Below are 16,074 nucleotides of genomic sequence, written 5' to 3' on the forward strand. Positions count from 1 at the left end.
CTGCCAGTGTTGATTGAATGCCGATCGGCTGCTGGTTTTCCAGCATGGCCGTTCGACAGAAGGTGGATGTTAGGCCGGCTTCTGTCAGACAGGCTGCTGTACACACTGGCCGAATGTCGGATGGTTTCTGTTGACCCAGCTGATATTTCCCCACTGACCACTAATGTAAGCGGCCAGTCTTTCCACTGAGCACCAGCATAAGGGAGTATTCTTCCAACTGATCACCAATGCGCTACAATTTTTACTGTGTTTATAATATTAATTTTGAGTTTTGTGTCATTATTATTTCTGAAAATAATATAGCTGTAAAGAGCAGCCCAGGGTGTCTAATATGCCAAATATGCCACATTCCTTTTGCTTTTAAGCTTGCCAGTGTCTCAGCTGTAGTTATAATAAATCTTGGCAGAGGTTCGCAGAGACCTGAAAGCTATTTCCGGGGCAAGGGTTCCCCCGTGTTAAAAAGGATGCACTTTATATGGTAAAAACCTTTTTTTGTGGGAAAGTAGAGTGTGTGTGTGTATATTTCCTCAAGTGCCCTTTAACTTAGCTTACAGAGCACTAAGCCGTTTTTTTAAATTGTACTTTATAAAAAATTCAATACCTGTAGTATCACTATACATCCAAAGGTTGTCTGTGTCCTCAATCACAGCTAGTTGGCTACTTGATTGCAACAATCGACTTCTGCGCTGTAATTGACTTGGTGCTCGGCGCTGGCTCTTCCGACTTAACTGGACTCTGTTCTTCAGGGCTGTTGAGTCCAACACTGATGTTTGCTGTGGAAGAAATGAGAGATTAACTTCCTGTTTAGCTGCAATGAATTAAACTACATAAAAATTTCCCCTTACTTCCTCTGTTAAGACTGCAGTGATGGGAAACACTCTCCAACACTGACACAGACAAAAACACAGTTTAGTAGAGCAGGAAAGACCTTCCTGCCCTGATGAAAATTATACAGGGAGTGACAGAAAATCTCCTCAATGGACATACTGTACAGGCCTAAATAAAAAACTGACGTTTTACCTTTTCCCCCACTCTATTCAGAAGTAAAAAGAAATATTTTTGTGAAGTAAGGTCTCATTCCCACAAAAGCGTGGTCCATACAGCATGAAGGAGCGCCTAGTTTATGCAGCTGAAGCTGCATACAGTTAGCTCATATTTCTTTACGTGGACGCAACAGCTGTACAGACACAGCCACTTGCTCGCAGGGTCCATGCAGCTCCAGCCACATATACAAGGTGCTCATTTACACAATATGGGCCCATAAGCCCCAAGTTTAAAACACTGAAGAACATCTATGTCTGAAAAGAGACATCCTAAAAAGTCATTGACTATTGTTAGGGAATGGCTATGGCAATACAAATATAAAGCTGTCTGTTCCGCATGTACCTCTTCAATGTATTTTGCACAGAACTCTCATCCAAGAGCAAATAAACCAGAAATAGAACATGACTTTTCGTATTTCATTCCATGCCCACCCTGAATGTTGTGCTGAGGCAGAATATGAACCGATGTTCACATATCCTAAATTCCAATCAAGAAAGCTTCTTTTATCCGCAGAATTTGCATATCGGCACTGACCCAGGTGAATCAGGCAAATCCATGGAAGTTAGGGTGTTCAGTTCAGAACCCCTATGAATAAGTTTTTGCAAATGAGCAACCCCAGGAATTAGGCCATCTTTGGAAAACCATTTGCCTCCAATGCACGTTGTGTTGCACAAACTAGCATTGGACGGTAATGCAAAAAAAGATTAGTTTTGGAAAGTGGCCGAGATGGTAATCTAGGATCCATATAGATGTTCTGCTAAAAAACAGTTTATCTGCAGACATACAGGCAGCAGTGGGGAAATGTAAAGCCTTTTAGGACAAGTCAGTAATAAAAAAAAAAAAAATTTTTTAAAGAAAGCATGTGATGTTTCAGATGTTATATTTGCATTATATAAATGCATTTTTTTTAAATGTTAGCTATAGATATTATTTGCACTATATAGATGTTAAGAATACTAAAGATATTGGAGTTTCAAGCTTACATCAATGAATGAGAAGTCAGCTGATCTGACTTCAGAAGGTGTGCTTTCAGTGCCTTCAATGGAATCCAAATCCATGCTACAACGGTCCAGACTGCCATCCCGGGCTTCAGTGATAGAGTCATGCTGGTCTGTTTCAGTATGGGACAGTGAGGACAGGCGACTGTGTGAATGCTGCTTACGGCTGCTGTTATCATACGATGGCGAGTCAGTAACACAGCTGAAAGAAAGTATAATTGAATCAACATACATACGAAAAATCAACAAAGAGTTTAAGCAATGGTAAACAATTTTACATTTGACGTATTTAATTGTTCTATGATCTGTCATTTAAAATGTCTAACTTCTAGAGATTGATGTAACCACTTCTTATAGTTTGTGCCCTACTAAATACAGAGGCATAGACATCAATATAAAAAACCTCTCCTGGCAAAATGAGTGTGTGTGTGTCTAGGTCATGTTGTCATCATGTCACATCTTGTAACACAGAAATGGGGTTCTTTCTGTCAATTACCACTTATGTTATGAAAAAAAATTACTGCAAGTTGAACAGTAGAGGGCATCCAAGTCCTTCAAACGCAGCTATAATTGTAAGGTGCTAGTTAAATAGCACAGACCCAGCCAATAGGCAGAAACAATCAGACTTGCAACTTGTCTTTTTTCTGACTCATTCCATACTTAGAAACTATGTAGGCTGATTTCACTATCTTTTCTGAAAATGCTAGTTCCTGGCTGTTGTCATAATGATCCGATGTCCTCAATACTGTTGCACTGAATGGGAATACACATGCACAACAAGAGTTCTGCTTATCCTTCTTTTTCATGCTTGTTTCAGCTTAGTGACTCGACCTAATGAAATCAGACAGCCAGACGACTAGCATTTTCAGTTCACCCATGGCAGCCTCGATATTTCTCCCAATATAGGTTTGCTTTAAGGAAGGAGCGTTTTATAATGATGTAATACAAAATACCCTGTGAGACATTCTGACAATGTACTGGGTGCAATCATTCCCACCATCTAACAGACATCAGTATGACGCATGCATATTGGGAGCACACAATGTTTACAGCCTTATGGGTAACCTGTTCCACAATGTTGACTTGAAATATTACTAAACAGATTGGCCAGGTTGGATTTTTGCAGCTGGTAATGCTGCCACGAAAGATGAATCAATTCACCCTGCATAGTCATGGCACCTCAGATAACACAGACAGCACTTGGCAGTCAGACTATGCATAGCTGTCATATTTGATTAACATACAGTATGTCTATAACCAGCGCTATACAGTATCTCACAAAAGTGAGTACACTGCTCACATTTTTGTAAATATTTTATTATATCTTTTCATGTGACAAAACTGAAGAAATGACACTTTGCTACAATGTAAAGTAGTGAGTGTACAGCTTATATAACAGTGTAAATTTGATGTCCCCTCAAAATAACTCAACACACAGCCATTAATGTCTAAACCGCTGGCAACAAAAGTGAGTACACCCCTAATTGAAAATGTCCAAATTGTGCCCAATTAGCAATTTTCCCTCCCCAATGACATATGACTCATTAGTGGTACAAGATCTCAGGTGTGAATGGGGAGCAGGTGTGTTAAATTTGGTGTTAACACGCTCTCATTCTGGTCACTGGAAGTTCAATACGGCACCTCATGGCAAAGAACTCTCTGAGGATCTGAAAAAAAAAGAAGAAAAGAATTGTTGCTCTACATAAAGATGGCCTAGGCTATAAGAAGATTGCCAAGACCCTGAAACTGAGCTGCAGCACGGTGGCCAAGACCATACAGCGGTTTAACAGGACAGATTCCACTCAGAACAGGCCTCGCCATGGTCGACTAAAGGAGTTGAGTGCACATGCTCAGTGTCATATCCAGAGGTTGTCTTTGGGATATGGACATATGAGTGCTGCCAGCATTGCTGCAGAAGTTGAAGGGGTGGGGGGTCAACCTGTCAGTGCTCAGACCATACGCCGCACACTGCATCAAATTGGTCTGCATGGCTGTCATCCCAGAAGGAAGCCTCTTCTAAAGATGATGCACAAGAAAGCCCATAAACAGTTTGCTGAAGACAAGCAGACTAAGGACATGGATTACTGGAACCATGTCCTGTGGCCTGATGAGACCAATATAAACTTATTTGGTTCAGATGGTGTCAAGCATGTGTAGCGGCAACCAGGTGAGGAGTACAAAGACAAGTGTGTCTTGCCTACAGTCAAGCGTGGTGGGTGTCATGGTCTGGGGCTGCATGAGTGCTTCCGGCACTGGGGAGCTACAGTTCATTGAGGGAACCATGAATGCCAACATGTACTGTGACATACTGAAGCAGAGCACGATCCCCTCCCTTCGGAGACTGGGCCGCAGAGCAGTATTCCAACAAGATAACGACCCCAAACATACCTCCAAGTTAACCACTACCTTGCTAAACAAGCTGACGGTATAGGTGATGGACTGGCCAAGCATGTCTCTAGACCTAAACCCTATTGAGCATCTGTGGGGCATCCTCAAATGGAAGGTGCAGGAGCGCAAGGTCTCCAACATCCACCAGCTCTGTGATCTCATCATGAAGAAGTGGAAGAGGACTCTAGTGGCAACCTGTGAGGCTCTGGTTAACTCTATGCCCAAGAGGGTTAAGGTAGTGCTGGAAAATAATGGTGGCCACACAAAATATTGACACTTTAGGCCCAATTTGGACATTTTCACTTAGGGGTGTACTCACTTTCGTTGCCAGCGGTCTAGACATTAATGGCTGTGTGTTGAGTTATTTTGAGGGGACAGCAAATTTACACTGTTATACAAGCTGTACACTCACTACTTTACATTGTAGCAAAGTGTCATTTCTTCAGTGTTGTCACATGAAAAGATAGAATAAAATATTTACAAAAATCTGAGGGGTGTACTCACTTTCGTGAGATACTGTATGTAAAACAGATTATTGAGAACAAAATGCTTCTATCATCTGTGTTTGTCTATTGTCATCTCCCCGGAACATTTCTGTTATTTGTCACTTAGAAACTGACTATAATGATCTGGAAATTACCATTATTAATGCAATATATTGTTATACTTGAATATACTTATTTCTTACAGTTATTCGTAGTTAGCTGTCCTTGTGTTTTGTGAAATGTTCAGAAAAATCTAGGCTAAAAGTATATTTGAGAAAATGTAATCCCATTTATAGAGTCACAATAAATGAATAGTTCAGGTACCAGGTTTGCGCCAGTAACTAGGCTAGTTTCTAAAAGACTCTTATTGCCTTGTCACTGTTACCCTAATACAGAGATTTGTGAATGGATGTGCTGAATGGCTGCACAGGAATGATACAAGCTGGGGGTGCAGGAACGCTTAACCATTAGCACTCTGTATTTGGACACATGTGACAATAGATCACATGACAAAGCTCTGGCGTCATGGGAAAACATCTCTGAACAGCTCTGCCATTCATGCTCTGCATTATGGTGAGTTTGTGGCTTATAAGGTGAATATATGTGATGAGGGTGATTGTGTAAGAAAAGGGGCCTTTCATCTTCAATGTAGAACTGTGTAACCACTATGCTACCATGTGTTAGGGCAATACTAACCTGTTGACTGCTAAAGAACAATTCATTTTTTGATTACTAGTATTCTGTGCAGCATTTTGGATTTCAATTGCTGTATTACAACAACTGGTGCTATGCTCAGATCTAAATTATTGCACAATGTGGAACAGGCATTTAGATAGGGTTAAAGCCTTAGAACACCGCAATAAACACATACCGACGCCAAGAATGGAAGCAAACCCACAAAACAAACAGAACACATATACTCCATCGCTCTAGGGCTTTGTATTGGGATTAGGTGAAAGTACGATCATTAGTTCAGCACAGAAATCTAGGAGGGGCCATAACTGTTCACTGATAGTTCTCCAGGGCAAGAAGAGGTAGCCAAGCCTAACAGCATTGCTCAATAACAGTGCTCGGTAAAAGCATAACAATTACTGCAGGTAATGTTGGGAAGAAATCTGGCCAATACACTGCAAATGTTCTTGAAATACTAAAAAGGGCCATCAATGGCGGTGTTATAATGTCTTCACGTAAGGTTGAAATGCCCATAGACAATTCTGAAATATTCATGTACTGACCCTATGCACCGTTATATCTGGATGAGTTGTCTTCCTTCTATTAAGTACTATATGTAGAGGTTTTAGAGGATATTGAGTTCTTACTAAAAACATGATTTAACTCCAGCAATTACTCTAATGTAAGCTCTAATGTACTAAAGAGCATTACATATCAAAATCATTAAGAGGATCAAGTTTCCAGAACTCGTACAATGCAGTCAGCAACTGTAAACTTACTTCTACATCCCCCTTTTTTTTATATGCAAGATTTTCATTTAAACGTGTTAAATACAAATGAAATACAGCATATGGTGCACAATAATGGATGTAAGAATTCATATTCCATTAGCAAAAACAAGTTGGATGCAGATAGCAAGATGCTTTACATACTGTATACGCACATTAGACCAGTAACATAATCAACAGTTTTTTCATACCTTTGCACCCAGCTCAACAGATTTTGCAGGGATTGGAGGAGGGAGAGATCAAATATGGAATAGAATGGGATTGGGAGGGGTTCCCAAGGGTTCTGGGTAAGCGATGATAGGTCTCCGGACCCAAGTAACAATGGATGGCACTTTGGGGTTTAATAAGCGTAAGATCAAATCCTAAACGGGAGAAAGTTGTCCGTTCAGGGCTGCCATATTTTAGCATATTAAGGGACGCTGTCTTGTAGAGTAGCTTCAATTTTGACATCAATCAGGCATGGGTGATCTGATTCTTAGATTCAATGAGGGCAAGGATCCATGTTCTTCGGGCATTAGCCATTGTTTGTTTTGCTGCAGTTGTGAGTTACAGGAAAAGTTTAAATTGTGTGTTAGTGGTGTCTTAGGGAGAGGAGAGCGATTGTTGGGTCCAGGGTGATGGTCCTGTTAAGCCCCTTGGAAAGGATAAAGATCTCCAACCAGAATTTACTAACTATTGAGCAGGGACCAAATACCATTGGGAGAGGACTTTGGGCCATTTCTCAGGTTCTATGGTGACACCGAGGTCAGTCTCCCAGTTACTAACATAAAATGGGGGTGTGGGTAAAGTTTAGAAAGCATCAAAAGGTGTTAAGCTAAGGCCTGGAAAGCGGGGGTCTCTATCACACATATGCTTAAAAGCAGTGAACTGGTCCATGGTGAACAAAAGGCTGTGCTAGAGTGAAAAACATTTATAATTTGTACATAAAGATCTCAGCAGCTGGGAGTTTGAAGCACTGACGTAGTGTTTGAAAGGTGAGAATCCTGTTGGGACCTGCTGAGTGGTGCAAGCTGGTTAGTTTTAGGTCTTGACCAGGTTCAAAAAGAGGCGGGAGAGATATAAGCTGAATAAAATGAAGGGTTCTGCATAAAAGAAAGCATTGGAGCATGTGGGGAGAGAAGTCCGAAGCACAGTTTAATATTGTTCCATACAGCGAGGAAATGTAAGGTGAAGGGGTTTAAGGGGAATTTGCAATCCTTTGGGACTATCAAATGAAGGTTGTTGATTGTTAATATTTTGCAATGCTAGTATTTTATAAGGTGCCCCAGGCCGCCATGTGTCTACACCCCCCTTTTTTAATGTGGATGCCAACCAGATGACACAAACAGAACCATACACATGTAGGGTATGTCAGAACTTCAGACTACCCAAAGTGGACTAGTAGTAGCACACATAACCAGCTTGAATCAAATGGTTTGCTCAAAGCAGTAACATTGGGTAACTGCACACTGGTATTTGGATTGTATTTGTGTTACATTTGCTTTAGGTCAAGTTAAAAATTATTAAAGCTAAGCTCCAGGTGAACAGCTAAATTACACAGGTGAAATAGATATAGGAGTCTGGTTTTCCCTGTCAAATGATTCAAATGTGTCAATCCAGTCCAGGGATCTGCACAGTTTTGCCACACAGAACAGGCACAGGTAGGGGACGGAACCTGATCTTTCTCTGCTGCACTTTCACATACAGGCCTCCTGCTTACCACTGGACAGCAAAAGAGAAAACCAGCTGACTAATGAGCTTATCTCTCTGTCACTCTGCTCCTTCCTTCTATCAGCATGCTCCTTGCACTGCAGCACACCTGATTGGCTTATTTTGCTGCATCCCTCCCTCTCCCTGTGAGCTCTGCTGTACGGGGACTACAAGGTGCTGATACCAAGCCCAACTAGGATACATTTACTTTTCTATACCACCTTGTTTCCTTGCCCACCATTAACCACAAAGCTCTGCCCTTGGACCCTTTCTTTGCTATCTATACCTAAAATTATAGCCAACAGATTCACATCCCCAATATCGCTTATATAGAGATGAAACTTCAATAAATCTGAAGGCTGGGTTCACACCAGTGCAAATTAGATGCGGGTTTCCCCGCATCCAATTCACATGTCAGGAGATTGTGACTGGAGCCGCTCTGGAGATGTGTGAACCGGCTCCGGTGCGAGTTGCACAGGAGTCCTGTGTGTCTTCTGGTCCATTTCAGGTATGAATTTAGCCAAAAATTTGGGCTGTAATCGGACCTGAAAACGGTGAATGGAGACGCACCGGACCCCCTGCTGTGAGCCGCTCCGTTCCTCAGTGTGAACCCAGCCTTAAGCTCCAGATCCTTTCTTTTAAGAAAATTTGGGTTTTTTTTACATCCATATTTCAGGCGCTCAAGCTTCCTTAGATTCTGTTCACACCCCTGCACATGCAATGGCTGCGCAAATGTTTTTGCTCATCGTGTGTAGGGATGTCCATTAAAGAAGTGCAAGCACCTTTTTTTAAATTGTAACACACCAAAACACATGGCACTTTGCATTTTGGCTCACAATTTTGCACGAACGTTAGCAAGGTGCTTTGGGGTACCATTAAGAATTAATGACACTTCCATGCATCTGCAGAAGACATTTTTTTTCACATTCTTTGCATGCTTCTCTGCCCAAAACAATAACTACAAGAGCGGCAGAAACATTTACATGACTTTGCTCACATAGGAAGAATTTATTGCAGTCTGTTCAGAATTCAGGGTACAAAAATGTTCTGCTTACCAAGGGATCTGTAATTATCCTTTCAGCCCTGATTACACAGCTCTGCCCTACAGCACAGTCCTTAATTGCAAGGAAGAGGACCTGTTCTTTCTCTGCCACAATTTTGCTTGATCATCCCCTCCTCACCATACCGCAACCCTGTGACTGGACAGTGAAAGGAGAAGCAGCAGACTGATGAGCTCATCTCTCTGTTCTGTCCTATCACAATGCTCCTTGTATTGCAGCACACCTGATTGGCTCTCTGGGCAGCATCTCCCCCCCCTCTGAGCATTGCTGTAGAGACTGTACAGTGGACTGAAGGAGGTTGATACCAAGTCAAATTCAGGTACTCACACTGCTTGCATTAATAATACATGTATTTACGCAAGAATGATTATGGGGCTGCATTCCTTTGTGTCTTTTATATCTGCTTGGAGTTCAGCTTTTACAGGTTGCAGAATCTTTGTGTTTGATAAAATGCTTCAGACATTACAGCACTCGTTCAATCAACATTGACTATTTTTAATACTCATGCTGCTAGCATTAGTAAATTGATAGGAAAGTATCATATTTACTTGTTTTCATTTTTTTTTTTTTTTTTTTTTACATTTCTTCAGTTATTTGCTGCTTTCTGGCAAATGATGTCATACATCTCAGGAGTCTTCGGGAGGGTTTCTGGTTTTGACAGGTACCTGCTCCCACTTCTAGCTGAGTTCGCTGTTCGGCCCCCTCCTCTTTCCCTCGCAGATGGACCATTAACAAAGTGCAGTGCGCATGCGCAGTAGGGAACCGGCTGTGAAGCTGCAAAGCTTCACTGCTGGTTTCCCTCAGCCGATATGGTGAGGGACACCACTGGGTCCGTGGACAAATAAGTGTGCTAATATTAAAAGTCAGCAGCTACAGTATTTGACTTTTACTTTTTTCTGAAGGAACCTGGAGCTCCGCTTTATAGCACACTCTCCTGCCTGCGTGCCAGAGCTAAGGGAAGATGGATTCCAGGAGGAAAATGCTACATTAATCATCTGCCCTTACTCAAGATGGCCACGGTCAGAAATGCTAGAGGGCGTTTTTCTCAGCAAACTAAAGCATGGGGACAGGAATGGATGGATGGAGTTTGCTTTGAATATTAAAAATGAATTAAATAGCATTTTTGGTTTGTGGTGCTCAGACGCAGTGCAGTTCCGCTTTAAAGTAAATCTATATTCTTAATCTGCTAAATACACAGTATATATTCTTATCATTGTGTATACCTGACATAATGAGCTTGATTCTGTGTAAATATACTGTATATGTAGATGCTGGCCATATTTATTCACGCATATGCTTTCTATTTTTAGGTGTAGCACAGTAACTGTATTGCTTTTCTTGTTAATGCGTGCACAGAAAGGACTAAAAGAAACATAGTTTGTCAATATCTGCTTATCTCAGAAGGTATTTAATAGGTTTTCAGGCTGATTACCACTAAACCAGTGAAATACAATCATAGAAATGTAATAGCCAAACCAAAAATGAAAATAAGATAAAAATTTGTAGCAATGACTAAGAATGTAAACCCTGTTGGTATGAACACCCGCCTCCTATTCCTGTCACTGGCTTCCCCATGCAATACATGATTTGCAGACTCCAAGCACAAATGTTCTTTCCAGTAAAGGTGTCTGCGATTCTGCCATGACTTATCCTATAAACAAGGATAATGAGATAAGCTGGGCTCTTTTAGGAATGGCTCTTCCCCTTTATCACTGCCCTACTAGGGAAGTAGATACCAGAGGCTGTCCTCCCATATCTGTAAATATTTGGATTTAGCCGTGTACGGAGGCTCACGTCAGCCGCTGCTGATTCCCTGCTGTACGAGTGTCATGCGTCTATTTATAGGCATGCAGTCACATCACAATGACAACACCAATGTGCCATTAACCAATGCAGACAGGGAGAGCAGGCCTCAATGGGCTATGCAGCAAGTGAAACACAAACCACTTCCACCTACTGACTAAGCTGCATGTTACTTTATTACTGAATTAATGCAGACTAATGTACGATAGACACTGGACTGCCAGAATCTAAAGCAAAATGCTCTTTGGCAGTGCATGAGCAGGGATGTGCCTGAGGCAGCAACTAAAATGGGGCATTGCATTGCTTTGGCAAGCAGATACAATTGTGTTAAGGTGAATAAGTCAGGAATGGAGTCATTCTGACAAAACAATTGTACAAAAACACCTTTACATTAAGCTGCAGTTCAGTTTTCCATCTCATTAGCTTACGTGCTTCTATTTCAATGCAAATGTGGCAGTATTATTTTTTTTTACCATTTTTCCTGTTACAATACATTCAGAAGAATGTGCCCGATACTGCTGAACATTTCTAAAGCATATCTAAACCTAAAAACAGAAATATTCTATATTACAGCTTACCAGTCCATAGGTGTAGTGGCTGCATTAGTTTCCTTTCTTCAGGCTTTTTCACCCTTTAGTTTCACCTGGCGATACTGCGATTACCACACCTCCTGTACTAGGGTGACAACTCTTACTAACGGTACTGTATCTATAGAAGTCACATTATTGTCACACCCACGTTGCATTCCTGATCTGGACTAAAACACGTCTTTCATGTTCTCCATTACATAGGGAGGAAGGGCTCTGTAGATTATACAGGGCTGATAAGACAGTTCAAGATTTGCCCAGGAAGGCTGGTTTCACACAGGCTGTCCAATCAGGTCCACCTGTCAGTTCTTCCGACGGACCTGATCAGACCATCCATAGCTCTCTATGGAGAGGCGGATGTCAGTGGACATATGTCCGCTGGCATTTGATTTGATCCTGTCTGCCAAAAACAGCAAATCAGATCTGATGACAGTCAGATGGAAACGGATAGGTGGTCCGTTTCCATCTGACAGCCCCAAAGAGATCAGTGGGGCTGTGTCCGTGACCTGTCATCCGCCTGCTCAGCGGGGAGGTCCCCTGCGGACTTTGGAGAACACCCGTGTGAAACCAGCCTAAGTTAGAAGCTCACTTAGAAGCCTTTTTTTTTGCAGGATGAACAAGTATTTTTTTGCACTTACTAAAAAGGTGTAAAAATACATTTTAATCATTCATTTAACCAACCAAAAGGTTGATTGTTAGGGTTTACACACAATTTAAAAATGCTTTAGACCATATTTACTAAAAATACAACAAGTTTTAATCTTATAATATGCTTGCATAACTAGTTAAACCAGTTTGGACAATGAGAACAGTGTTACCATTGTTAGTTGCCGTACATTTTGCACAGTACTGTACAAAAAAGCAGCACATCCCAGACAATGTAACAAGTACAATGCACTGCAGCCATAACAGTGCACAGTACTGTCCAAAAAAGCAGCACATCCCAGACAATGTAACAAGTACAATTCTCTGCAACCATAACAATGGATCTACAAGTTAATATAGATTGAATAAGGCCTAGTTCAGAAGAACGTATAACCTATTAGGGACAGGGAGGAAGCAAAACGTCAAGGAGACTTGTAAGGTATCACACATACAGTATATGTATGCATTGTAGATGTAAATGTGGACCCTTGGAAGAAAGTAATGGTACACAGATAAAGTGAGACGCTATGACCACTAACCAAACCTTCATCTGAAAATGAATCAATGAATACAATAAATTATAAGAGACTTATAATGAGCCCCACTGTCCTGAGCCCCCTAGAGAGCTGCTTTCACACTGATGTGCTGGGGTTTACCAGCACCATGAACTCTGATGCTGTGGGATGGTGGGTCGACATGTTCATCACGAACTGGGCTTGCCGACCCACCGTCTCAGAGCATGGGCATGCACTTCTCTGGTTCGAGGTTGCAAGCCACATCAGAGGGCCCACAGGCCATGGGTTGAGCACCCCTAGTTTAAAGTCTTGGTTATGATATCAATGCTTTGTTTCGAAAGCGAATGCATTTTACAGAAAGGGTAAAGCGTGTTAAAAATCCTAGGTTTGTAAAGCAAGACGAGGTGATAAGAGGAACAATTCCCATGAACAACTAAGCTTTCATAGGAAAAGGGCCAGCTGTACACAGAGAAATCTCACATATGGGTCTGCTGGTTTTTGTCTTACAACATGTATCTAAATAGTGGAATGCACTTCACTAAGGAAGAGATGATTTATCCATTAGCACAGTCTTGGGAAGCTTAGCTTTATTTATGGTGACTGCATCCTGGAGTGGTGGGAAACATCATGCAGTAAGAAATAAGTAATGAAGATGACAGAGTGCTATAAAGAAGGTAGTGGGCTGCTTTGTGGCCGAATAGTACAGATTAAAATGAATATTTAAAGCAAGACAAAGTCTTTAAATCCATACTTCTGGGTAAGGTTTTGGGACTTTAAGATCAGCTCTGACACCATTCCATTTAGCATGTCTCCTTTTTTCATCATCAATTAAAATTCAGTAGTGCACAATCTTTTTTAAAGTGGGATTTCAGCCGTTAATGTGTCACTCTTATTGTATTTAATCTACAGGCAGTGTATTCCTCCTTATATAATACACTATAGTCTATATGTAGCTTAAGAATGCATAAGGCTAATAAAAGTACCCTGATTCTACTAGCTTTATTGTTACAGATATGTTATGGCCTTCATGACTCATGACTTTGGTTTTTGAATGACCATTATTCAAGGTAAACAACCTGATTATCAAAGTGGCTAACTGCCACTGTCTATTCCACACAATTTGCTTTTTCTGCGTAGGAGTGTTTTCTGGATCTATCATCTCTACATACTTTGAGACTGCATAGATTAAAGGGATTAAGATTACGTTTAGATTCCCATTTTCCTGAAAGCCTTTAAATTCTCATGAGACGTTCATTAAAAATCAATTAAAACAAAAAACAAAACAAAAAAACCCCACCTTTATAGAAGGGTTGACAAACTGTCCCAAAGTCTGAACAAAACCCCACATTTCCAATATGGGGTAAAATTCTACACTTTACCTTACTTCGATCAATGCATTATGATTCACCAAGACCACACAATCTCAGGTGAGAAGTGGGAGGTATACATAGCCCTAGTTATAAATTCAGTTTCAGAAAGTTGGTATTTGCTTATGTGGGGTGTCTGTCTGTAGCAGTGCAGTGGGGGGGGGGGGGGGTACTAACAAGGTAGGTGCAACCTTTTGACACCTACCAGAATGCTTCTTACTTTTTGCACAAAAAATATTCACTAAGTATTTTCGGCCTCCACATTTTGATCAGCAGCATATCCCTGAAATCTGCAACATATCACACAGTTGGAAACATTCTCCAGAATTATATAGGACATCTTAACAGTAGGGAAGAAAAAAAAAAAAAAAAGAGTGCGCTACAGCAAATTATAGGCATTCGCAAATGTGGGTGTGAATTTAAGGCTTGTAATTTCCCTACAACTAACAATACAATATCTGTCACTGTAGCGGATGGCATTGCATTACAGACACTCACAGCGTAAATATAATCTAAAAATACGATTACCATTCTTATTATCAATACATTGGCAGGTATTGGAAGTTAGTCATCACTAACAGAGCAGAAAATCTGTGTTTCATATTCACAATCTTTAAAGCTGGTATATTATTTCCCCCCTAATGTTACTCGGTACACAATACACGCAACAGCAATAGCATAAAGGATTCCAAAATGTTCCAAACCAGAAGCATTGGAATTCCCAGTGTTAACCACTTGCCCAGTAGGCACTTTCATCCCCTTCCTGTCTAGGCCAATTTTCAGCTTTCAGTGCTCTCACACTTTGAATGACAATTGTGAGGTCATGCAACACTGTACCCAAATTATTATCATACAGGATTTATATAGCGCCGACAGTTTACGCAGCGCTTTACAACATTAGGGCAGACAGTACAATTACAATACAATTTAATACAGGAGGAATCAGAGAGTCCTGCTCATTAGAGCTTACAATCTAGGAGGGAGGGTCAAGTTATACAAAAGGGCAGAGGCGTTGCTAGGTCTACAAAAGATCTGGGGCTAGAGCCCATAGCAGTGTAGTAAAGAAAGTCATACGCTTGGGCGGGCATACACATGTATATACAGTAATATACGTGTGGGTGTATATATATCCCCAGAGAGCCCCCCGCTTACATCAGGGTCCCCAGAGAGCCCCCCCTTACATCACCTTACATCAGGGTCCCCAGAGAGCCTCCTCCTTACATCAGAGTCCTCACAGAGCCTCCCCCTTTCATCAGGGTACCCAGAGGGCCCCCCCACTTACATCAGGGTTCCCAGAGAGGCCCCCTTACATTAGGGTCCCCAGAGAGCCTCCCCCTTAAATCTGGGTCCCTAGAGAGCCTAGACCTTAAAATCAGGGTCCCCAGAGAGCCTCTCCCTTACATCAGGGACCCCAGAGAGCCCCCCCACTTACATAAGGGTCTCCAGAGAGCCTCCCCTCCCCTTGGGGACCCCTGCAGAGACTCGGGGCTATTGGCCTCAGATTCGGGGCTATAGCCCCAAAAGCCACCCCCTAGCAACGCCCTTGCAAAAGGGTAATAGCTGTGGGGGATGAGCTAATGGAGAAAATAGTGAAGTTGTTAGATGGAGGCAGGGTAGGCTTCTCTGAAGAGGAAAGTTTTCAGGGATCGCCTAAAAGTGGATACATTTGGAGACAGTCTGACAGATTGGGGTAGAAGTCCTGGAGGCGGATATGGGAGGAGGTGATGAGGGAGCTAGAGAGCAGGATGTCTTGGGAGGAACAAAGAGGGCGATTAGGTTGCTATTTTGAGACTAGGCTAGTGATGTAGCTGGGGGCAGAGTTGTGGATGGCTTTGTAACTTATTATTAGTATTATGGATTCGTTGGGCGAGTGGCAACCAATGGAGGGATTGGCAGAGAGGGGTAGCAGACACTGAGCGGTTTGTAAGGTGGATGAGTCTGGCAGCAGCATTCATGATGGACTGAAGGGGGGATAGTCTATTTAAAGGTAAGCCAATGAGGAGGGAGTTGCCGTAGTCGAGGCAAGAGATAA

The 16,074-nt window shown here is 41.8% G+C and overlaps 1 protein-coding gene across 3 annotated transcripts in view; it reads right to left on the reverse strand.

Annotated features, from left to right (window-relative positions):
- The window catches only part of KIAA1671 (KIAA1671 ortholog), a 259,256-nt gene that overhangs the window by 12,453 nt on the left and 230,729 nt on the right, over window positions 1-16,074 (reverse strand). For all 3 annotated transcript variants that reach the window (XM_073629519.1, XM_073629511.1, XM_073629503.1), the window contains 2 exons: window positions 2,028-2,244; window positions 602-773 (listed from right to left, as the gene is read on the reverse strand). In XM_073629519.1, coding sequence (XP_073485620.1) covers window positions 602-773; window positions 2,028-2,244 — 389 coding nt within the window. The remainder of the gene's footprint in view (window positions 1-601; window positions 774-2,027; window positions 2,245-16,074) is intronic.

Source organism: Aquarana catesbeiana, linkage group LG01, assembly GCF_042186555.1.
Source record: "Aquarana catesbeiana isolate 2022-GZ linkage group LG01, ASM4218655v1, whole genome shotgun sequence".
In the NCBI taxonomy this organism is placed as follows: Eukaryota; Metazoa; Chordata; class Amphibia; order Anura; family Ranidae; genus Aquarana; species Aquarana catesbeiana.